The sequence below is a fragment of the Tilletiopsis washingtonensis genome, assembly GCF_003144115.1.
Source record: "Tilletiopsis washingtonensis strain MCA 4186 unplaced genomic scaffold FA09scaffold_13, whole genome shotgun sequence".
NCBI lineage: Eukaryota > Fungi > Basidiomycota > Exobasidiomycetes > Entylomatales > Tilletiopsis > Tilletiopsis washingtonensis.
The window spans coordinates 645,475-665,785 of NW_020312010.1; the positions used below are offsets into that span (position 1 = coordinate 645,475).

General features: G+C 66.6%; 13 protein-coding genes across 13 annotated transcripts in view; 6 read left to right on the plus strand and 7 right to left on the minus strand.

The window, feature by feature from the left end:
* The window catches only part of FA09DRAFT_330640 (hypothetical protein), a 1,152-nt gene extending 822 nt beyond the window's left edge, over positions 1 to 330 (minus strand). The window contains exon 1 of the mRNA XM_025742678.1: positions 117 to 330. Coding sequence (XP_025597772.1) covers positions 117 to 305 — 189 coding nt within the window. The 5' untranslated portion in view covers positions 306 to 330. The remainder of the gene's footprint in view (positions 1 to 116) is intronic.
* Positions 331 to 723: 393 nt separating this feature from the next.
* On the plus strand, positions 724 to 1,875 carry FA09DRAFT_330642 (hypothetical protein). Its single transcript, XM_025742679.1, has one exon. The coding sequence runs from the start codon at positions 744 to 746 to the stop codon at positions 1,635 to 1,637; it is 894 nt and encodes a 297-aa protein (XP_025597773.1). The 5' UTR covers positions 724 to 743; the 3' UTR covers positions 1,638 to 1,875.
* On the plus strand, positions 1,686 to 2,395 carry FA09DRAFT_330643 (hypothetical protein). The gene has a single exon (XM_025742680.1). It carries the CDS (start codon positions 2,003 to 2,005, stop codon positions 2,351 to 2,353), a length of 351 nt encoding a protein of 116 aa, XP_025597774.1. The 5' UTR covers positions 1,686 to 2,002; the 3' UTR covers positions 2,354 to 2,395.
* Positions 2,396 to 2,894: 499 nt separating this feature from the next.
* On the minus strand, positions 2,895 to 4,150 carry FA09DRAFT_56787 (hypothetical protein). Its single transcript, XM_025745721.1, has 2 exons — positions 3,016 to 4,150; positions 2,895 to 2,955 (listed from the first exon to the last, which is right to left on the minus strand). The coding sequence occupies exon 1, from the start codon at positions 3,984 to 3,986 to the stop codon at positions 3,261 to 3,263; it is 726 nt and encodes a 241-aa protein (XP_025597775.1). The 5' UTR covers positions 3,987 to 4,150; the 3' UTR covers positions 2,895 to 2,955; positions 3,016 to 3,260.
* Positions 4,065 to 6,362, minus strand: FA09DRAFT_361299 (GroES-like protein). The gene is made up of 5 exons (XM_025745339.1): positions 5,531 to 6,362; positions 5,364 to 5,475; positions 5,056 to 5,312; positions 4,512 to 4,997; positions 4,065 to 4,450 (listed from the first exon to the last, which is right to left on the minus strand). The coding sequence occupies exons 1-5, from the start codon at positions 5,989 to 5,991 to the stop codon at positions 4,315 to 4,317; spliced, it is 1,452 nt and encodes a 483-aa protein (XP_025597776.1). The 5' UTR covers positions 5,992 to 6,362; the 3' UTR covers positions 4,065 to 4,314.
* Positions 6,363 to 6,601: 239 nt separating this feature from the next.
* Positions 6,602 to 8,725, plus strand: FA09DRAFT_330646 (acyl-CoA dehydrogenase NM domain-like protein; the record flags this gene model as incomplete). Its single annotated transcript, XM_025742681.1, is given in 7 exon segments — positions 6,602 to 6,982; positions 6,999 to 7,251; positions 7,311 to 7,444; positions 7,505 to 7,623; positions 7,674 to 7,779; positions 7,837 to 8,080; positions 8,139 to 8,725. Coding segments are annotated over 6 exon segments (1,344 nt in total), but the record flags the coding sequence as incomplete, so codon positions are not given.
* Positions 8,726 to 8,839: 114 nt separating this feature from the next.
* On the minus strand, positions 8,840 to 10,509 carry FA09DRAFT_56807 (hypothetical protein). The gene is made up of 3 exons (XM_025745722.1): positions 10,043 to 10,509; positions 9,010 to 9,926; positions 8,840 to 8,954 (listed from the first exon to the last, which is right to left on the minus strand). Exons 1-2 carry the CDS (start codon positions 10,334 to 10,336, stop codon positions 9,018 to 9,020), a joined length of 1,203 nt encoding a protein of 400 aa, XP_025597778.1. The 5' UTR covers positions 10,337 to 10,509; the 3' UTR covers positions 8,840 to 8,954; positions 9,010 to 9,017.
* A 242-nt stretch (positions 10,510 to 10,751) lies between these two features.
* Positions 10,752 to 12,621, minus strand: FA09DRAFT_361302 (hypothetical protein). The gene is made up of 4 exons (XM_025745340.1): positions 12,138 to 12,621; positions 11,269 to 12,042; positions 11,060 to 11,212; positions 10,752 to 10,996 (listed from the first exon to the last, which is right to left on the minus strand). Exons 1-3 carry the CDS (start codon positions 12,456 to 12,458, stop codon positions 11,201 to 11,203), a joined length of 1,107 nt encoding a protein of 368 aa, XP_025597779.1. The 5' UTR covers positions 12,459 to 12,621; the 3' UTR covers positions 10,752 to 10,996; positions 11,060 to 11,200.
* A 290-nt stretch (positions 12,622 to 12,911) lies between these two features.
* Positions 12,912 to 14,054, minus strand: FA09DRAFT_361303 (hypothetical protein). Its single transcript, XM_025745341.1, has 2 exons — positions 13,821 to 14,054; positions 12,912 to 13,511 (listed from the first exon to the last, which is right to left on the minus strand). The coding sequence occupies exons 1-2, from the start codon at positions 13,932 to 13,934 to the stop codon at positions 12,978 to 12,980; spliced, it is 648 nt and encodes a 215-aa protein (XP_025597780.1). The 5' UTR covers positions 13,935 to 14,054; the 3' UTR covers positions 12,912 to 12,977.
* Positions 14,055 to 14,805: 751 nt separating this feature from the next.
* On the minus strand, positions 14,806 to 15,663 carry FA09DRAFT_56825 (hypothetical protein). The gene is made up of 2 exons (XM_025745723.1): positions 15,148 to 15,663; positions 14,806 to 14,970 (listed from the first exon to the last, which is right to left on the minus strand). The coding sequence occupies exons 1-2, from the start codon at positions 15,610 to 15,612 to the stop codon at positions 14,893 to 14,895; spliced, it is 543 nt and encodes a 180-aa protein (XP_025597781.1). The 5' UTR covers positions 15,613 to 15,663; the 3' UTR covers positions 14,806 to 14,892.
* A 206-nt stretch (positions 15,664 to 15,869) lies between these two features.
* On the plus strand, positions 15,870 to 17,136 carry FA09DRAFT_330650 (NAD(P)-binding protein). The gene is made up of 6 exons (XM_025742682.1): positions 15,870 to 16,299; positions 16,354 to 16,451; positions 16,504 to 16,704; positions 16,765 to 16,860; positions 16,920 to 16,931; positions 16,994 to 17,136. The coding sequence occupies exons 1-6, from the start codon at positions 15,885 to 15,887 to the stop codon at positions 17,078 to 17,080; spliced, it is 909 nt and encodes a 302-aa protein (XP_025597782.1). The 5' UTR covers positions 15,870 to 15,884; the 3' UTR covers positions 17,081 to 17,136.
* Positions 17,137 to 17,344: 208 nt separating this feature from the next.
* FA09DRAFT_56914 (nicotinate-nucleotide diphosphorylase) lies at positions 17,345 to 19,237 on the plus strand. Its single transcript, XM_025745725.1, has 7 exons — positions 17,345 to 17,597; positions 17,628 to 17,746; positions 18,024 to 18,100; positions 18,474 to 18,581; positions 18,662 to 18,928; positions 18,984 to 19,118; positions 19,189 to 19,237. Exons 1-6 carry the CDS (start codon positions 17,382 to 17,384, stop codon positions 19,067 to 19,069), a joined length of 873 nt encoding a protein of 290 aa, XP_025597783.1. The 5' UTR covers positions 17,345 to 17,381; the 3' UTR covers positions 19,070 to 19,118; positions 19,189 to 19,237.
* On the plus strand, positions 19,238 to 20,062 carry FA09DRAFT_56858 (hypothetical protein). Its single transcript, XM_025745724.1, has 2 exons — positions 19,238 to 19,559; positions 19,676 to 20,062. The coding sequence occupies exons 1-2, from the start codon at positions 19,335 to 19,337 to the stop codon at positions 19,838 to 19,840; spliced, it is 390 nt and encodes a 129-aa protein (XP_025597784.1). The 5' UTR covers positions 19,238 to 19,334; the 3' UTR covers positions 19,841 to 20,062.
* The last annotated feature ends 249 nt before the right edge of the window (positions 20,063 to 20,311 follow it).

Here is a 20,311-nt window from a genome sequence, read left to right on the forward strand (position 1 = left end):
CCTGAGGCGAATGCGGCTGCAGGTGAGGGCCCACCTCTTCGACGAGCGGTCGCCCTGTGCGAAAGAGCTCTCCTCGCCCTCTCGCCCCGACAGACACACACACACACACGACGCACCTTGATGATCTTGCCCACGCGCGCCAGCGCAAATGCGGGCGTGCGCAGCTCTGCGGCGCCCTTGTTGCTGCTGCTGCTCGCTGCCGTCTGCTCTGCCGCCTCTGCCTCTGCCTCGGCCTCTGCCTCGCCGGGCGCTGCGTCCTCTGCCGCCGCCCCTGCGCGCGCCGGAGCCGGCGGCGCCTCGCGCATCTCGCCGCTGGCCGCCTCGCCTTCGACGCCGCGCGCGCCCACGTCGGCGGTGCTGGCGGGCCGTGCGGCGTCTGCTGCCGCGGGTGCGGCGGCCGACATTGGGCGCGAGGGGTGGGGTGGGTGTGTGTGTGCTGTGTGTCGCGAGAGTGTGTGCCGGGCAGCAGTGTCACGCGTGGGCGCGCGGCTTGTGAGCAAGGTGGAGGATGCCACGTGTGTGTGAGAGACGGGAGCGTGATGCGCGGCTGGCGGGAGGGAGGATGGGAGTGGCACGGCAGGCGGCGGCGGCCCTGAGAGCATCACGCCCAGCCGCCCGGCGCGCGCGGCGCGTAGAGTGGCCGGCGCCGTGACGCGTCTTGGCTGCGCACGTGATGCCCCCATGCCGCGCGCATCCCGCCTTGCTTCCTCTCCACCACCACCACCCCCCCCACTGCCGCAAACATGGCGCTGCTCCCGCCGCCGCTGTCGCTCCGCCTCCCCGCCGCGCAGCCGCCGCGCATGCACGCACATCTCCTCCCGCTGCGCATCGAGTACGACGGGCCCGCGCCCGTCTCGCGCTACTTTCTCGTGCAGCCCCACGCCGAGGGCGTGGGCGCGGGCGAGGGCGCTGCCGACGCCGCGGCTGCACCTGCGTTCCAGTCTGCCGAGGCAGCAGCAGCCGCAGCGCCGCGCAGCAGCAGCAGCAGCAGCTCGCCGCAGACGTACGCCGCCGCCTTCCGCGGGCGCGCCCTGCACGGCTCGGCGCTCGCCCTCGCGCCGCGGCAGCTGCAGCTGCATCTCTGCGCCGTGCCGTCGTCTTCGTCTTCTTCGTCTTCTGCACCTGCATCCTCCTGCTCCTCCGCCGCCGCCGTCGTCGCCTCTGCCGCACTCAAGCGCTCCAGGCTAGCCGCAGCGCCGGCACCCGCCGCCGCAGCCGACGACGAGGAGCAGGGCCTGCGGCGCTCGCCGCGCAAACGTGCCGGCGCACCAGCGGCGCCGCCCGCGAAGAAGAAGGGCACGGCGGCGGCGGCCAAGATGGCCGTCTTTTCGATGGACTCTGACTCGGAGGGCGAGGCGGGCGCTGCTGCGCAAGAGGAGGAGCAAGCGCTGGGGTGGGACGACGACGCTCTGCCTGCCGTCGCGCTTCGCACACCTGAGGCGTCCGCGCCGATGCACGCCACCGCGTCGCCGGCGCAGCAGCAGCAGCGCAGCAGCCGGCAGATGCACGTCGAGGCGACGGCGCCGCAGCTGCTGCTGTGGGCGCCCGACGGACCGCTCGACACGGGCGACGATGTGTACTGGCGCACGCTGTGCGAGTGGCGAGGCGTGAGGCAGGGCTTGATGCAATGGCCATAGGGATGAGGTTGGAAGGCAGCCCTTCAGGGCGAGAAGAGGAGAAGCGAGAGAGAGAGATGATAGAGATTCGAGCGGTGAGTGCGTAAGGTATGTACAGTAGCATCGAGGAGAGCAGGGGAGACATGAGAAGGGCGTGAGGAGGAAGTCATCTGGGCTGCAAGGGCATGCCAGTGGGGGTTTGCTCTCGTGCAGCGTCGTAAGGGTCGTCATGATCATCATCGTCGGATTCGTCAATCACGCCTCTGTCGGGAGAAAGGGAGAGAGCAAGGGGGCAGCGCGGCGCCTAGAGCAGCAGCACGGCACCGACGGGCGCGACAAGTGCGGCGCCACAGCGAGCGGCATGCAGCGAGGCCGCGCCGTCGACGATGGAGCTCTGCGCCGTCGTGCCCGTGCCCGTGGTGCCCGTGTTGCCCGTGGTGCCCGTGTTGCCCGTCGTGCCCGTCGTGCCCGTGCCCGTCGTGCCGGTGCGCGAGGTGGTGCCAGTGGTGCCGTTGCCGCCGGAGCCCGTGCCCGAGACCGAGCCGGGCACGGAGCCGTCCTGCGGCAGTGCGCCCGGGTTGAGCGGCAGCGGTCCGTTGATGGTGCCGTTCGTGGACGTCGTGGAGCTGTCGCACTGCCGGGTTGGGTGGAGAGGTCAGTGGGCCACGTTGAAGAAGGGGACGTCTGGCGTGACCGCAGGACTCACCTGTCCATTGCGGTCATTGTTGATGCACTGAATCCTCGGTCCCTCGTCATTGCCATTGCCCCGTCCGCCGCCGTTGTTGTCGACGCGGCACTGTCCGTCGCCATCGCGATCCACGCAGTTCGCACCGGCCGCAGGCGCAGTCGTAGCCGTGCCCGCCGCGGCATTGCCGTTGCCGTTGCCGTTGCGTCCGCCGCCGCACTGTCAATCTCCGTTCCGATCGACACAGTCTCCCGTGGACGCAGTCGTGCCGGAGGGCGTCGTGCCCGTGCCAGCTGCACCGTTGCCGCGGCCTCCTCCTCCACATTGCCCGTCCCCATCCCGATCCACGCACTGCGCCGTGCCAGTCGTGCCCGTGCCCGTGCCAGTGGCGTTCTGGCAATCACCGTCGCCGTTACGGTCGACACACTGGCCAGTGACGGGCTGAGGAGCGCCGTTGTTTTGACGCTTGATGGGAGAGGTGCCAGGCGAGCAAGCCACGCCGGATTGATCACGGCAGGATGCCTTGCACAGCTGTGCAGCATGTCGTCTTAGTCGGCTCGACCAATCGTGCAGAGAGAGAGACTGAGGCCACTCACCGCCATCTGCTGCGCCGGATCAGTGGGGCAGTTGCTCTTGGGGCCGGGGCCGCACACGCTGTACAGCCGCACAGGTCAGTGTGGCTCGCATGAGGCTCCTGAGAAGAGGCACACTCACGTTGCTGGATCGACTTGGCAGCCCTGCAGGCACGAGGCGCAGGTGCCGTGATTCTGACGCGCCAAGTGCTGCGGCGAGAAGGGAGTGGGCGGTAGCGGCGTGGAGAGTGCAAAGGGCAGGAGCAAGAGGAGGACGAAGTGAGCGCGCATGGTGGATGGGTTGCTTGTGGAGAGATGGGTGTGGAGAGCTGGAGAACACGAGCCGACGCAGCGGGCTTTATAGGCTGTTCCATCGGCTGTCGATCATCACCACGCGGCACCCGGAGCGCGCGCAGCACAGCCTCGAATCGCCTCTGGCGGCTGGCGCCGCCAAGCGCATCGAGCGATGGCACCTGCGGCACCCAGTGCAGCGGCTGTGGGGCGCGCGGGCGGCGTCTGCCGACGGCCGGCGGAGACGCACTTCTGATCCGAGCCGCCGGCGGAGGGGCGGCGGAGCGGCAGAAGCCCTTTATTCCTCCAAGGGCTTCTTCTGCACGCTGTGCCTGCATTTCCGGCGGCCAAGAGCCCTCTCGGCGTCATAAGCTCGTGATGCGGGGCACCGGCCTGCGGCGCAGGGCAGTGGAGGCGTGCCTGGTGCGGCCTGCTGCACCGCCGGAGCGCGCCTCCGCGCGCACGGCTCAGGGGGCTTTCCGCGGCGGCGGCGCGCGGCCCTGCGCTACGCATCGCGCGTTCCTGGCGTGCTGCCGTTGTGAGTACGCGAGGTCGCCGATGATGCTCACGGCAAGCTCGCTCCGCATTTCTCTGCGCCAGCGGCAGCCTCTGTACGATTAGGGCATGCACAAGGTCAAGCCTTTGCTTTTGACCAAAGCCGGCGCCGCAGGGAAGTGCCCGGACTCGTGGCCAGGGGCAGCTCGGAGGCCTGCACTGCTGTGACTCTCGCGATCGGCGTGCGAAAGCACTGCCGCTTGAACCCCTTTTGCATCGCTGCACAGGAGCGGGCCGTTGGAAAGACCGCAGCGGCTGTGCGCACATTCCGCCTACGCCGCATCTATTTCAGCCGAGAGGCAAACGGCAAGAGCGCTCTCGCTTCGGCCTCCGAGGCGAAATCGTGTCCACGCATTCCGCACCGCCACTTCGCAGATGGCTTCTTGGCGTTCAGCATCTCGTCTCGCCGCAGCACACAGCTGTCCCACACATGTGTCATACAAGTACGCCAAGCTCCGAAGTGCACCGCCTCGGCGGGTACAGCGATGAGATGTCAAGCATCAGTCCCGCACCCGTCAGAGCACAGCCTCAGGCTCGGGTGTGAGGCATCTCTGATGATTTGTTGCGTCGCTCCTCACGCTGTGCCACCACAGCGCTACGCCACGCCATTCCAGCACAGCTCGGCGCGCACGCCCAGGTTCGTCGTGTCCTGGTGCGGCGTCTCGCCGAGGCGCACCACGAGCTTGCGCGCCCGCGGCGCCGTGCCGTCGCGCAGCGCTTCCAGTCCGCGACTGTGAGAGGGGAGCAAACGTGAGCGGGCTCGTCTCGACACATGTCAAGAGTCAGACGCACCGAATGCCGGCGAGACCGTGCGGCACAACGACGGGCCGCATAGGCAGCAGCTGCCGCGTCGAAAGCAGCGCAGCGAGGTCTTCAAAGAGGCGCGCCGCAAACGCGTCGTCGCCGTAGATTGTGGTGGAGAAGCTGATCTTGTGGATCTTGATCTCCTTTTGCGCCTCGCCCACCGGCTTGGGATTGCCGGCGAGGCCGATGAACTCGACGTCGGGTACGTCGCTCTGCTGCAGTGCTTGCGCGCACAGCGTGGCCGTACTGCTTCCGACGCAGTCGACGGCATAGCGCAGACGTCCGCCTGTGAGCTCGCGGATCTGCGCCAGCTGCTGCGAGGCGTCGAGATGCCGGTCCACGCACGCCGAGACGCCGGCTGAGGTGCGCAGGTGCTCGAAGTTCGACGGCGAGGCCACGGCCAGCACGCTGAGCCCGGCCAGGTGTGCGAGCTGCGAGATGTACTGGCCCGTGACTGCGCCGCCTCCGTACACGCTGCAAGATATCACTGTCAGGCCGACCTCGGCAGCCGCACATCTGGACGACAACTCACAGCAGCCACTGTCCGCCGAGTTCCTGACTGCCGCGCCGACTGGAGCCCACAAGCACGTCGCCGCCGCGGCTCGCGGGCGCAGGCAGGCGCAGGAACCAGTACGCACACACGGCCGCGGTGACGAGGCCCGTGCCGAGCGTAGCGCCCTCGTCGTCCGACACACACGCAGGCAGGTGGCAGAGATGCGCGGCGCGCGAGACACTGCGCGTCTGGTAGGCGCCCGCTCGGCGATCACGCGAGTCGGCGCACGTCCAGACCTTGACGGAGGTCAGCTCCAGACGCCAGAGATGGCTACACGATGCACTCACTCGATCGCCCGGCGAGAAGCCGCTCACCGCACTGCCGACGGCCTGCACCGTGCCCATCACATCGCGCCCGAGCACCCAGGGCGTGTCGGGAATGCCAAAGTTGTACAGAATGCTGTCCGCTGTCGTGTCAGCGCAGTTGGAAGGCATAGAGGCTCGCGGCGACGCACCTCTTAAAGTCGACCGGGTTGAGCCCGACTACCTCGTTGCGGATCAGCACCTCGTCTGGCGCCGCAATGGCGGGCACGGGCCAGTCGTAGTTGAGGTCGAAGGAGCGCTCCCAGCCCTGCGTGGTGGAGCGCACAAGGAGGCCCGACGAGCTGAGCGTCTTTGCCGCAGTGCCGGCCGCCGAGCTCTCGCCGGGCGAGGTGGGCGTCGGCGAGGGCGAGGTGCTGCGCGAGGAGGCACTGCTGCTTGATCCGTCGTCGTCGCGCGACGGCAGCGGATCAGGCACATAAGGCGGCGTGGCGGGCGCAGCACCCTCGTCGTAGTCCCAGCCGCCGCCCAGCACCACGTCGGCCTGCGAGGTGTACGCCCATGCGAGATCGGCGCTCTGTGCAGATGCACTGGCGCTGCTGAGCACCGAGGCGTCACGCAGGGGGAGACTGGGAGCGGCGAGCACAGAGACCATCGCGGCGACGTGTAGGAGGCTGGTGATGGAGGTGAGGAAGGCGTGTGGAGCTCGCGGATCTCTGGCGAGAGTCACAAGTCGTGATGCAAGGCCAGGCGGATGGCAGCCTGCACGCCTGCTCAGCAGGCTCTCAATGGCACACGAGCAGCAGCAAATCGGGAGCGCGCGCTACGGCAAGGCGCCGCCGGCCCGCACGCAGCGAGCCGTTGCATGTGATGCTCTCACAGCGGGATGCCGTTCACAGTTGCGAGCCGTGCGAATTTGCGCCTGCGCAGATCTCCACGCGCTGTGCGCCGGCGGTCGCGGCTCCCGCCTGCTCCATTGCCGTCGACGGTCGGCCGCGTGCGCTTGCCGGCGAGGCTAGAGAGGATGGTGGTGCGCACGCAACGCCCACGCGGCGCACGCCATCCGCCCCAGGACGCGCGCCAGGGGCGCGTCACGTGCGGCGTGAATACAGCGTGCGGCCTCAGATGCGGTCGCCAGTTGAAGCTTGGAATACAACAATTGCGCGCGGCTGCAAGGCGTGCTTGCGCTCGGGCCACCTCCGCGGCGTGCTGCTCCCACGCGCGCCGCTCGCTGCTTGCCGCTGCCGCCCTTCCTCACCCCGGCATGCGGCGCCGGCGCCATTAAGAGCGGCAAGTGCATGTTCGCCATCGCGCAGGCCGATGAGCCATCCGTGCTGCACGCTGCAGCTCCTCGCCCTGCAGCCCATCGCTGCGCAGTTGTCCTGCTGCACGCTCGACGCATGGCCGAGCGCCGGCGCCGAGGAGGCTGCCCTCCGGCCGGCCTCGCGCCAGCAGCCGCAGGCATCCCACGCCGAGCGCTCGGGAACAAGACAGAGAGCGGACCCGCTTCTCTTCACTCTCGGATGATGGTCCGAGCACACTGCTCCCGTGCAGCAGGCGGCTTCGAGAAGGCACACACGATCGAGAAGCAGCTCGTCCGAGTGGTTCGATGCCCTCGGCGGGCTTCTCATAAAGTGACACGGCGCTGCTTCTCCGCGCTCCTCACCTTGTCTCTCACTCCCACACCCCTCACAGCATGGCACCCTCAGCCACCAGCGCCGCGTCTGCTCCGGCACCCGTCGCCGGGCCCAACTCGAGCCGCATCCAGGCCGACCCCGAGCTCGTGCAGTACCCGACCTCCTGGGCGCCGCTCAGCACGCCCGAGGACTTCTATGCGCGCGCCAAGCAGGTGGCCGACCTGCTGCACGCCGACGAGGCCGTGCGCGACCGCGGCAACGTCGTGCCGCACCGCCAGGTGAGTGCAATGCCAGAGAGGCAGCATGTGGCAGCATATTAATGCGGCCGAGCCTGCAGGTCCAGCTGCTCAAGGATGCGGGCCTCGTGACCATCCTCGGCCCTAAGAGCGCAGGCGGCGGCGGCCAGACGTGGAAGGAGGCGTACCATGTCGTGCGCATCGTGGCGCAGGGCGACGGCTCGCTCGCGCAGCTGTGAGTGCGCTGCCACCGCGGGCGCCACGTGTGGGCGCTCACTCACACTTTGCCCTGCAGCCTCGGGTACTCGCTCATCTGGTACAACGCCATTGCCATCCTCGGCACCGAGGAGCAGGTGCCGCGCATCCAGGAGTGGCTCACAAAGAACAAGTACTTCCTCGGCGGCGCAGTAAACCGTGAGCCAGCCTCTTGAGCCTCTGCGCGCGCTCCTCTGACACCTTCCCAGCGCGCGACTCGGACCTGCACGTCTCGCAGCACCCCACGGACCCGACGAAGATCGTCTTCAACGGCAAAAAGACGTTCTCGACAGGCTCGAAGATCTCGGACATTACGTGCGTGGCGATCTGCCGGACCTGCGCGCATACGCACTCTGACGCGCACCCATGCAGCATCCTCGAGGGCTCGTTTGTCGATGACCCGTCGGCGCCGCACGTCTTTGCGCCCGTGCTCTCGAAGCAGGCCGGCATCAAGTACGGCGACGAGTGGGTCGACACGCTGGGCATGCGCGGCACTCAGAGCGGCGGCATCTCCATCACCGACGTCGAGGTGCCGTGGGCCGACGCGTATGGCTTTGCCGAGCGCAAGTTCCAGCCCATCGGCGCGTACAACACGCTCATGCTGCCGGCCATCCAGGTGAGCCGCGGCTCAGCCCAACACATGCGATGCCTTGGCTGACGCTCCTCTCACACAGCTCGTCTTTACCGCCTTCTACGTCGGCATCACGCAGGGCGCCCTTGCGCGCGGCCTCGAGTACACCAAGAAGAACACGCGCGGCTGGCCCTACACGCCGTCGCCTGCCGCGCGCGGCACGGACGAGTGGTACATCCAGGACGGCTACGGCACGCTGCAGGCGCGCCTGTGGGCCTCCGAGGCGCAGTTTGCCAACGTCGTCGAGCACGGCGCGCGCCTGCTGCACACGGCGCCGCGCGCCAGCGTCACGGAGGAGCAGCGTGCGCAGTGGGCCGTGCAGGTGGCCGCGACAAAGGTCGTCATCGCCGACCTCGGCCTCGAGGTGACGAGCAAGGTGTACGAGTTCCAGGGCGCGCGGTCCGTCGCGGGCAAGTACGGCTTCGACACGGCGTACAGAGACCTGCGCACGCACACGCTGCACGACCCCATCGCACACAAGCGCGCCGAGGTCGGCCGCTTCGCCCTCAACGGGCCCGGCAAGGACGGCTGGCCCGAGCCGACGTGGTACACCTGAGCACGCGCGAGTGTGAGAGGATTCATTGTGTTGAGGAGTGCGAGGCTCGGCGACGCGGCGAATGACATGACTGCTACTTGTACAGAACTGATGCGTGAAGAGAGAGGGTGACGCTGCGGAGGTATGTGCAAGCGAGGCCCATGAAGGAGTCGGCCCGACTGGCGGAGATGATGGAGGCGCGAGGGAGACGGAGGCTCAGAGACTTGAGGACGACGAGACTGGAGGAGGACGAGACTTGAGGACGACGAAGACTTGATGTGGAGCACGCCGGCTCCGTGCGAGAGTGACCAGCCACAGCAGCTCCTGTCGTAAATGAGGATGAGCATCAAGAAGCTTCGATACAGAGGCTCTTACTCACCGGCTTGATCACGACGGCGAGCGCACGGGCACGCTCGGCAGTCTTCTTGTTCGACGTGGTGCTGAGCCACTCGATGCTCGACGAGCGCTCGCGCTTGACGCCGCGCGACGAGCCTTCGCCCTTGTCGGCTGCTTCACGCTGCACGACAGCCGGCGCGGCAGGAGGAGTCCGAGGCGCAGGAACATCGGCGGCAGGAGGAGGAGGGCCGGCGACGGGAGCACGGCGAGGCAAACGGAACACAGCAAAGTCGGGATCGGGAAGACGCGCGGCTGGAGCATGCGTAGCCGGAGCCTCAGCAGCCGGCGCGACCACAGCAGAGGCCTCCGCAGCAGGAGCTCCCGCAGCAGGAGCACCCATAGCAAGCACGCCAACAGCAGGAGCATCCGCAGCGGGAGCAATGAGAGCCGGAGCCGACGCCGCACGGGCAAGAACTGCCGGGACGACTGCAGCCGAAGCGACCGCGGCTGAGCGACGGCGGCCATCGCGACGGCAGCAGGAGCAGCAGCGGGAGCGGCGGGCTCCTCGACGATCGGCAGCTCGTTGCCCTCAGCAGCGAGAGCGGCGAACTGCTCGTCGGTGCGCATCTGGTCGTCCTCGGTCTCGCGCTTCATCTCTCTGGCACGTTGCGCCGCGGCCTTGCGCTCGGCATGGACAGCTAGCTGGTCTGCGGCACGCTGCTGCGTAGCACGCTTCTCGGCCGCCCAACGCTCGCTCTGCGCGCGCAGTTCGGCGGCACGCGCTTCTACCGCACGCAGCTCCACCGCACGCTGCTCTGCCGCACGATCTCCGGCCTTGCGTTTCTTGGCAGCAGCTTTCTTCTCAGCCTTGCGCTGCGCCTTGGCCTTGATTTGCTCCGCTTCCAGGTCGATCGCCTCGGCCAGCGTGGCTCCAGTCGCCGCAGAACCGCCCTGCGGCTGCTTCGACTGGTCAGCAAATAAACGCGGGCCATCGTGGAGAGAGAGGCAGGTCGCGCAGGCGCATCGAGCCAAACCGATGCATGAACATTGTTCTAGCTTGAGACAAGACAACTCACCATGGGTGCGGCTGGCGCACGCAGCTGCTGTGCCGCACCGCCGAGCACGATGCCGGGCGGCAGGCCGACGGGCACGCGAGACGTGGCAGGCGGCACTGCAGCTGCCGCATGCTGCTGCTGAGCCTGCGGCTTGCGGCTCTGAGGCGCCGCGAGCTGCCAGCCCCACTCGCCGTGCGGGCCGGGCTGAGTAGGCACGGGCGTGGGCGCCCAGAGCGGCCGCTGGCACGCAGCGTCCCAGACCCAGAAGCCGCCGCGCGCCGGGTACTCCTGCCACACCCACTGGCCGGACGTCATGATGCGGAGAGTGAAGTGGAGAAAGAAAGACAAATAGGAAGAGGCGAGCTTGTTGAGAGATGGCGAAGGTGGTGGTGGAGGAGAGGGAAGGAGCACGCTGGCGCAGCCTGTCGTAAGGCAACGCGAGGCGCGCGCGGCGCGTCCGGATCAGCCGGTGACACGCCCGACACCCGAGCCGCTTGTCTGCTCGCCCTGCCGCAGCCGCCTTTCTCTGCTGGTGTCTCGCTCATATAAATGTTGCTCTGGATATGATACGATGTCTCGCGAAACCCCTGGAAGCTTCAGGCGTAGCCTTGAAGAGAGAGCGGCAGGGACAGCGTGTTCAGCAGCACTCGCCGCGCCTGGACACAGGTCACGCTCGGCGGAGTCGGCCCAAGCGTTGCTCATCTGCTCGACACGCAGCGGTATCAGATGCGAGCAGGGAAGCTTCAGATCACATTGAGAGGGTGGTCATGATCATGGTGGCTCGGAAAAAGCGTGCGGCGGGTGGTGGCTCGTGGTGGATTGGCGTAGCGAGAGGGAAGGTGCATAGGACATGAGGGCATAGCGTGCAGCGGCGCAGATGGGATGTGGAGCGAAGACTAGAGATCGCCAGAGCTGAGGGTGGCGTGACGAGTAAAGAGTGTAGGGGCCGATCTGTCGGCGTGCCGGCTACTGCACCTGTGCACGACTCAGCTCAGCTCAGTGGCTTCGACACAAGCGAGTCACACCGACCCCGCTCACCAGCTCGACCTCAGCGTCAGCGAGCATGCTGAGGTGCTCAGTGCCCTGGTCGGCCCGACTGACGCAGGTGCGAAGGGACGCGAAGAGATGAAGAAAAGCTTGCGACGTGAGATACGTGGGCCCTGTGCAAGAGTGGCAGCATCACTCGAGTTCCTGGGACGGAGAGGATGATGAGCGCCACATAGGTCGACGAAACCGCCGCTACGCACCGGTTTCACGTCAGCATCAGCGGCGGCGGCCGCCTGGCGAGCCTTAGAGCGCTTCTTCTTCTTCGAGACGTCGAGGCTATACTCCACGCTTGTCGAGCGCTCTCGCTTGACGTTGCCCGATGATCCTTCCCCCTTGTCGGGAGAGCCCTGGCGATGCACGACAGCCGGAGCGCCAGCAGATGCGCCTGGAGCAGGGCCGGGAGCAGGAGCATGAGCAGGTGCAGGTGCAGGAGCGCGAGCAGGCGCAGGTGTAGGAGCTCGACCTCGAGCAGGCGCAGGTGCGCGAGCCGGAGCAGGCGTAGGAGCTCGAGCCGGAGCAGGGGCAGGGGCCGGAGCGGAAGCAGCAAGAGCGCCAGCAGCAGCCGCAGATGGTCCAGCACCGGCATCCTGGGCACCGTCGGATGCGCGCGCCTTCCTCGCAGCAGTCGCGGCAAGCTTCTTGGCGGCGCGTTCCTTCTCAGCGGCGGCCAGAGCCTTGGCCTCGGCCTTGTCCTTCCGCTCGGCAGCACGCTGCTCTGCTGCATCCGCCTGCTCCTCTGCCGCACGCAGCTCAGCAGCACGCTCGTTCGCCGCCCGGAGCTCGGCAGCACGCGCCTCGATCGCTTCTAGCTCGGTGGTGCGGTGCTTGACTGCACGGTCCTCGGCCTTGCGTCTCTTCCTCTCGGCCTTCTTGACCTCAGCACTGCGCTGATCCTCGGGGTTGGCCGCTTGAGCCACTCCCGTCGCTGCTCCCGAGCCTTGAGCGAGCGGCGCGTCAGGTGCGGCACGAGCCTGCTGTCGGGCCGAACTAGGCGTCAGCGCACGCATACGGGTCACAGAGCAGAACATGTTGAGGCAAAGAAGGATCAGGGAGAGGCAAGGCCACTTACCTTCTTTGCGGCGGGCACTTCCGGCTGCTGCAGTGCGTTGGCGAGCTCACCGCCCGCCGCACGACCAGCTGGCACGCGCAACTGCTGCTGCTGCTGCTGCTGCTGCTGCTCATCCCTTTGCTGAACCGCCGGACGCAGCGGCAGCGGATGAAACGGCGGCATCGGGCGATGCTGCTGCTGCTGCGGCGCTGGCGGCTGCAGCGGCGGCGGCGGCTCCTGGGGCATTTGCTGTGCCGCACGCCCTCGCCGAGGAGGAACCTGATGCAGCCTGTTCTTCTTCGGCCCGGCCGAGTGCGTGGGGGGTGCCCCCAGAACGGACATGGCAGGCGCAGAAGTGCTGATCGACGGGGACGCGCGCGTGGAAGCAGCGGCGAATGAGAGGGGTGAAGAAGAAGTCGACGGCGGAGGAGGAGAGACGGCGCCGAGGTAGGACGTGCTGCACGACGAGTTGCAGATGCAGAGCGAGCTTGCGAGATGCGCGGTGATGTGGTGGTGGGAAGGCAAGGACGCGCGCGCGGCGCTCCACGACATGACGAGAAGCGCACGGGACAGGGGCAAGGCCGCGGTCGCGCTCGTGTCGCCGCACATGTCTGTTGCCGATAGAGCCTCGCCGTGCAGCAAGACGAGACGAAGCAAAGCATTCTCTCGATGCATCATCGCAGGAGAACAGAGCCGCTTCGACGACTGCTAAGCGTATGAGCTGGCCAGACTGGGCTTGCTCTTCTCTCGACCCAGCATCACCGCGAACAGGCACAGCGTTGCAGCGCAAGAGTAGTGGTGTCATTGCTCGCATCTCATCGCATCTCTCCCACCCGCAAGCCTCGCCACGGCCGCACTTGACTAGCCGTCCACATCTCCGAAGTAGTGCAGCGCGGCGATGAAGTTGTCGAATGAGCGTTGGCAGAAGGACTTCACGAGCTCGTCGAAGCGCTGCCGGCGGCTGAGCGTGCCGCGCTCCTCGGGGAGGCGGAAGTCGGCCAGATGGAGAGGCGCGCGGTCGCGGCCAGGCGGGAGCGCAGCGCTGATGACCTCGAAGGCGTAGTCGCGTGCCTCCTGCATGGTGGCCTGACGGTCGGTGTTGAGGCGCTCCAGCAGCGAGGCGACGCGCGGCGAGTACGTAGGCTTCACCGACTCAGCGTTGAAGATGGCCTCCTCCCAGAAGTACTCCGCCTTGTCGACAAGCGCCAAAGCCTGCTCCGCCAGTGCAAAGGCTTCCCAGGCGCCTGCGACGTCGCCGCGGATCAGCAGTCCCTTGTGGAGCCAGAGGAGGAGGAGGGGAATCTCGCGCCAGGTGTCTCCCGAGGCGACCTCTCTGTTCACATCCGCGTGCGGCATTGCGGGAGTGGCATAATGCAGGTCATGGTTGGGGTCACCCTGGTAGATGAAGGACGTCAGCTCGTATGCGACAGATGCGACGTCGGGCGAGCCGAGCGCATGCACACGGCGAGCAAAGTCCAGATGCAGAAGAGCTCGGCAGCGCACGGCCGAGGCGTGTACGCGAGTCGCAGAAGTATGCGAGAGGAGCACACACGCAAGCTCAGGCATAGACGCGGACAAGCTTCGCAGCATGTGTATGCCTGAACGAGGCGCAGTGCAGATGCCGACGGGCTTGGCAGCATATCGCAGACGCAACCGAGCCGACTCTACGTGCGAAAGAACACTTCGGCACGGAAACCAACTCACGATCTCCTCGTACGCCCCATGGCCACTGACGGCGTGCACAGGGGCATGCGCTGCGGCGGAGGCCGCGCGGCCGGCCATGGCGTCGGCGGGCGCGTCAGGCGTGGAGGCCTGCATGGCGCAGGTGTGGAGTGGAGCTTGAAGGCGTAAGGCGACGACGATGCAAAGACTGGACTAAGCAGTGACACGAGGAGGCGCAAGACGAGATGTGGGTGCAGAGCAGCCAAACTGGGACGGTGTGGTGGTGTGAAGGGAAGGACGCGCATGAGTCGTGAGTGCTGCCTGACGGCTGCGCGCGTGCGCGTAAGACAGGGGCGTTGCCGCCGCCTTGGCACTCGACTTCATCGGCTCACGCCCGAAGAGCAGCATCGGGCACACGCCGCTTGGAATCGTGCTCGCACGATCATACACTGGCGCCGTCGAGAGCGAGCGGCCTCTCGCTGCGGGCTCGCCAGCTTAGCGGAAGATTCAGCGACGCAGCTCGAGAGTCAGTGGTGATGGAGTGTGTCATTGCTCGCATTTCGTCGACGTTGCTCGGGCTCATCGCGCTCCCTCCCGCTCCCTTCCCGCCCGCATGCTCCACTGCGACACTGACTGCAATTGACCAGCGGCTCGAGTCCGACTAGACGCGACTAGCCGTCGACGACGGACTCGAGGTAGTCCAGCGCGGCAAAGAGGTTGTCGAACGAGTACTCGCACATGTGACGCATGAAGTCGTTGAAACGCACGAGGCGCTCCTCCTCTGACTGAAACTCCGGCTTGAGGCGAGCGAGAATGCCACCGTTCTTGGGAAGGACGTCGCCGATGGCTTCGAACGCGATGCTGCGCGCCTCATCGACCGTGTCCTCGCGGTCATACTTGAGATGCTGGAGCAGCGAACCGATCTCGGGCGAGTGAGCCATGTTCACAGGCGCAATGCCGTCATTGCTCGCGCGTGCGGCGCTCTTTCCCAGAGCTGCCGCTTGGTCGGCGAGCAAGTTGGCCGACCACGCGTTGGGAACGTCGCCGTCGTCTAGCAGGCGCTTGTGAGCGGAGAGACAGAGGATGGATACCTCGCGCAGAATCTCTGCCGGCTTCAGATGGCGCGCCAGAGATCGTTTGCCAAATCAGCCTCGATCCTACGCTCGTCGAAGACGTCGCTGCTATTGCTGCTCTGCTTGGTAAAGGGCGTCAGCGTGGATGCTTAGACGGGGCGATTGGCGCGCGGTTTCAAGCAAGTCAAGAGCGCACATGCGAAAGAGCGACACAGTCTTAGGCAAGCGCAGTGCACATGCGCAGGTACAGACGAAGACTAGATATACATCACAGAGCCCTAGAGCGAGACACGCACCATCTCATCATCCGACGCAGCATATCCAACTTGGTCATCGGACGACGTGACGGAGACTGCCATGCCGGCCATGGCCCCGGCAGCCGCGGCAGGTGCGGACGGAGCGGCGGCCGCAGCGGGCGCAGCAGGCGTGTCGGGCGCGCTGGGCATGGCGGTGTCCATGGCGAAGGAGAGCTTGGAGGTGTGTGAGGAGGCCAGGAGCTGGAAGCGACAGTGCAGAGCTGAGAGGCAGGTCAAAGAAGTTGAGACCAGAGACGAGGTGTGTGGGAGAAGAGGAGGAAGGACGGCCAAGGCAGAAGCTGCCTTTTGAGGCAAGGCGGCGCGTCCTCGCAGCTGCCTGTGCAGTCGCGTCGCGATGTACTCGCGTCCGCCAGGCTCTGCTCGAGGCCGCATTTGCAAAGCGCCTTGGCTCCAGAGCTGCACCAAAAATGGCTGGGGCCCTGCACTTGAGCTTGCGCTGCGCATAATAGCCGATGTCCAGGCATGACAGCCTCAGACGGCCGCGGCGATGGCGAGCAGACGCAGGCGCAGAGAGCAACACGTCACAGAGCAACACGCCCGATGCCGGCGCGCGCGGCCCGAGCTTTCAGCACCGCCTCGCCGCACTTTACGCGCTTCCGCGGAAGCCGCGCCCAAAATAGCCTCCGGCGCGAGCGGCCCACGCGCCCTCGACCTCGCCCTCGAGGGGCCGCTCCGTCAAGCGGCCCGTGCCACCTTCCGCTCCACCACATCGCACTATGGCCGACACATCAAGCAGCGCCACCGCAGCGCCACAGCGCATCCTCGTCGCGCTCGCCACGGGCAAGCAGGGCTCGGCCGTCGTGCGGGCACTGGCAGCGCACAACAGCGCCGAGCACACCCGCTTCGCCGTCCTCGGCTGCACACGCGATGCCTCGTCGGCCAAGGCTTCTGCACTCGCGGCACTGCCGGGCGTGACGCTGCTCGAGACGCCGTACGATGCTGCGGCGCTCTTTGCCAAGGCGCAGCAGCACGGCCAGCGCCTCGACGGCGTCTTCTCCGTGCAGCTCTCGGCCGACACTACCTTCGAGGCCGAGGTGGCGCTCGGCTGTGCGATGGCCGATGAGGCGGCAAAGGCGCACGTGGGCCTCTTCGTCTACGCCAGCGTGCAGCGTGGAGACGTCGACAAGACAGGTGCGTCGGTGTGCCAGTGCGCCGTGCGGCGTCCGCTAATCGATGCCATGCTAGACATCGTGCACTTTGAGTCGAAGCGCGCCATCGAGCAGTACATCGCCGACAAGCACCCGACGCTACCGTGCGCCATCTTACGTCCCGTCTTCTTCGCCGTACGTGTCGCCCTACCCTTCATTCCGCAGCCGCTGACTCTCTGCTGCACAGGACAATCTCGGCGACTACGGCTACTCCTCCAAGCTCTTTGCGGCCGCGCTCAACGCGTGCGTCAAGCGTCCACTGCAGCTCGTGGCGTGTCGCGACATCGGCATCGTCGCTGCAAAGGCCTTTGCTGCGCCGCAGGAGTGGCACGGCAAGACACTGGCGCTGGCGGGCGACGAGCTGAGCGTCAAGGAGATGGCGGAGCAGGTGCGAAGCGAATGTGGAGCCCCCAGGAGCCTGTAGCTGACGCCATTGCTCCGCTCGCAGTTCAAGCGGGTCAAGGGCACCGCCCTGCCGAGCACGAATTCCTTCCTCGGTCTCGCCCTCGTCAAGAGTGTGGCGCCGCTGCGCACCATGTTCAACGTGAGTCAAACGTGCTGCATCCTGCGTAGCGCCATGGCTGAGCACTCATGCGCGCGCAGTTCTTCAACGACGTGAGCCACACTCTCTGCGTCCCATATGCCGCACGCTGATCGCTGACTGCTCCATCTGTCAGCCTGGATTCAGCGCAGACATCGCAAAGTGCAAAGAGGTGCACCCGGAAATGTGGACGTGGCGGGAGTATGTGGAGCACGCGTGGTGAGGCGGAAGCGCATCAGGCGGAGCATCAGACAATCTAGATACCATCAAAGCGGCCAGCGCCTAGGCAGCATGCGAAGCGGCAGTGGTGCAAAATTTTGAAGTGCAAAGCTCGTTGCGAGCAGTGAGGCAGCGGCAGCGAGAGCTGTGAGGTGGCAAGGCGGCGAGCCTGGACCCTGAGCCGGCGGCGGCGGCAGCGGCGCGGCGGGAATCGGGACGTGCGCCGCCGCGCGCCAGCCTCAAGCGGCGTCGACGTCGCGCGTTGCTTCCTTCCTCCGCACCACCACCTCCTCCACCGCCTCATCATGTCCACCTCGAGCGCCGCCAACTTCGCCGACCTGCTGCCGCCATCGTGGGCCCAGGTGATCCCGCAGTGGCTCGCCGAGGACTGTCCGTCGTTCGACTACGGCGGCTTCGTCGTCGGCTCTGCGCCGCGCGAGGCGACGCTCTGGGCCAAGAGCGCCGGCATTCTGGCGGGCCGGCCGTTCTTCGACGAGGTCTTCCGCGTGCTCGGGTGCGAGGTGCAGTGGTTTGTGGAGGAGGGCAGCGAGGTGGGCAAGAAGGGAGAGAAGGTCAAGGTGGCGACGGTCAAGGGCGAGGCGAGGAAGCTGCTCCTGGGCGAGCGCGTGGCGCTCAACACGCTTGCACGCTGCTCGGGCATCGCGACTGCGTGAGTACATGTGCGAGGCGAAGTGTGTGCGAGTGGGGCATGCCAGTAAGGCAGAGAGCGGCTGTGCGAGGCAGAGTGCCGGTGGCGCGAGGCACGCAGCGCTGGCGGCTGGTTGTACTGGAGGCAGCTACGCCTATGCGTGCGGCGGGCTCGGGTGCACCTGCTATGGCGCAGGCCGACGCTTTTGCGGCGCACCACTCCTCGCGCTGCAGTTCGACGTCTTGCTGACCTCTGCTTCCTCTGCTCGCGTCTGCCTATCGCTCTGTCGCGTGCGCAGATCGCGCCGCTTCCTCGATGCTGCGCGCGCCGCGGGCTTCAAGGGCATCGTGGCGGGCACGCGCAAGACGACGCCGGGTGAGTGAGAAGCGTGTGTGGAGCTGGGTGATGCCTGTATGCACAGCGATTTGCAGCGGATGGAGGACTGTGGGGCACGGCCGGCGCGCTCCGGCAGCCTGCAGGGCGGGACGATGCTCGAGTTGAGCGTCGGGACTCGAGAGTGGACCAGGCTGCGGACTTTGTCAGCTCAGAGCGGGCTTGTCAGCTCAGAGCGGGCATCAAGGCGAAGCTGTACCCTCGTCAGACTCGCAGCCGCGCCGCTGGGGCCAGCAGCTACTGCGAACGCGGCTCCATGTTGTCGCATCGGGCCCGCAGGCGTGCCGCACAGCTGCGGCCCGGCTGTCGCTCTCGCCCTCCCTATCGGACTGCCGCTGATATCTTCATACGCCAGGCTTCCGCCTCGTTGAGAAGTACGGCATGCTGGTCGGCGGCGTCGACGCGCACCGCTACGACCTCAGCTCGATGGTCATGCTCAAGGACAACCACATCTGGAGCACTGGTGAGTACGCGCACGCTGCGAGTGATGGCGGCGATGTGCATCTCCGCACGGCCACTGGCTCATTCTCCTCGCTGCTTCAGGATCCGTCCCTGCCGCCGTCGCCTCCGCACGCAGCGTCGCCGGCTTCTCGCTGCGCATCGACGTCGAGGTGCAGTCGGTGCAGGAGGCATGCGAGGCCATCGAGGCAGGCGCAGACGTCATCATGCTCGACAACATGGAGGGCCAGACGCTCATCGACAACGCACGCGGCCTCAAGGAGAAGTACGCCAACGCTGGGCGACAGTTCTTGCTCGAGAGCAGCGGCGGCATTGAGCTGGGCAACGTGAAGGATGGGCATGTGGACGATGGTGAGTCTTGGTGGCGATGAGGAGTGCGAGGAGGCGCTGACGAGGCATCGTGCAGCGATCGACATCATCAGCACCTCGGCGATCCACCAGTCGACGCAGCACGTCGACTTCTCGCTCAAGCTGCTGCCGGCATCATCATGAGCGAGCGCTGCACCGACTGTCTCGCCCGGCAACGCTGTAGATTGCGGCGGTGAGAATGGAATGCTTTCAACGCGCAGAGCGACGTGCAGACTGAGAGGTGCGCCATTCACGGCGTCCAGCGCACGCGGTCTAGCGCAGCTGGGAAGGGCAGGACACCTGCCGCGGCCTGTGCACACCCAGCGTCCGGTGGCGCGAGCGCGAGGGAATGGGCCCCAGCCTGCGGCAGCGTGAGTGACAGGCGATCGAAGACGCGCTCTGTCGCAGGATGTGTCTTGAGCTCCTCGGCTCCCTCTCTCGCTTCACTTCCCTTGAGCCAGCAGACGATGCGCCCGGACGGAGGCGCACGGCGCTCGGGCCGCCATCACATTCGCGTCGCGCACTTGTTGCGCTCGAGCCCCTCCGGCATGACGCTCGCCAAGCCGTGCGCTTAGGCCGCCCATCGCTCGCTCATCTCAGTCACAGATGCCTCCGTTCCTGCTTCCGCTGCACGGTCGGACTGCTCGTGGCAAAGCAAACGACGCGGCGCCGTTGCGACACGCCTATAAAGAGAGACGTGACATGCGCCGCCCCATTCCTCTCGCTCACACTCTCGCCCTCCTCCGACAGCCGACAGCCACTCTTCCATCCCAGCCACACCCCCCCTCCTGCAGTGTTTACTGCTCGCCCTCCGCCATCCCCAGGCCTCAGACTCCTGGCCCACGGCCGTGCGGCGGGCACGTGGAGCTCCAGCGGGATTTTCAAAGCATACTGGAGCTAGTACTACGGTGCTAGCCCGGGTGCAATGCCCCCCTAGTTGTCTGATGTCGCACTCAACATTTGCGGATCTCTCAAACAAAGGCTAGTTTGCGGAGTGCAGGAGCGAGTACGGTGTGCATTTTTGCCACGCGTATGACAGCACAAGAGCGCCGCCCTGAGCTCTGCGGTAGTCCCTTGGGCAGCACTGTGCGGGGGATGCGCTAATTCCCTGTGGCAAAGTGGCCGGTTCAACACCTCAGGCCCTGACGTTTTGGACCCCTTGCGGGGCTCTCGGCTGTGCCGAGGCCTGCTTCTTGCGCTGCCAATGGAAACGATCTTCATCTCTCGCGCGCCGCCCAGCGGGAGCAGTCTTGGACGTAGGGCTGCCTCCGTCTGCGCAGAGGCGAATGCTCGACTCGAGCTAGTGATACTCCGGGCATAAGGCCGACGAAAGTGAGTGCGGCGGCGAGGCCTCGCTGAATGAAGGCCGCAAGTTTCGCTGCCTCG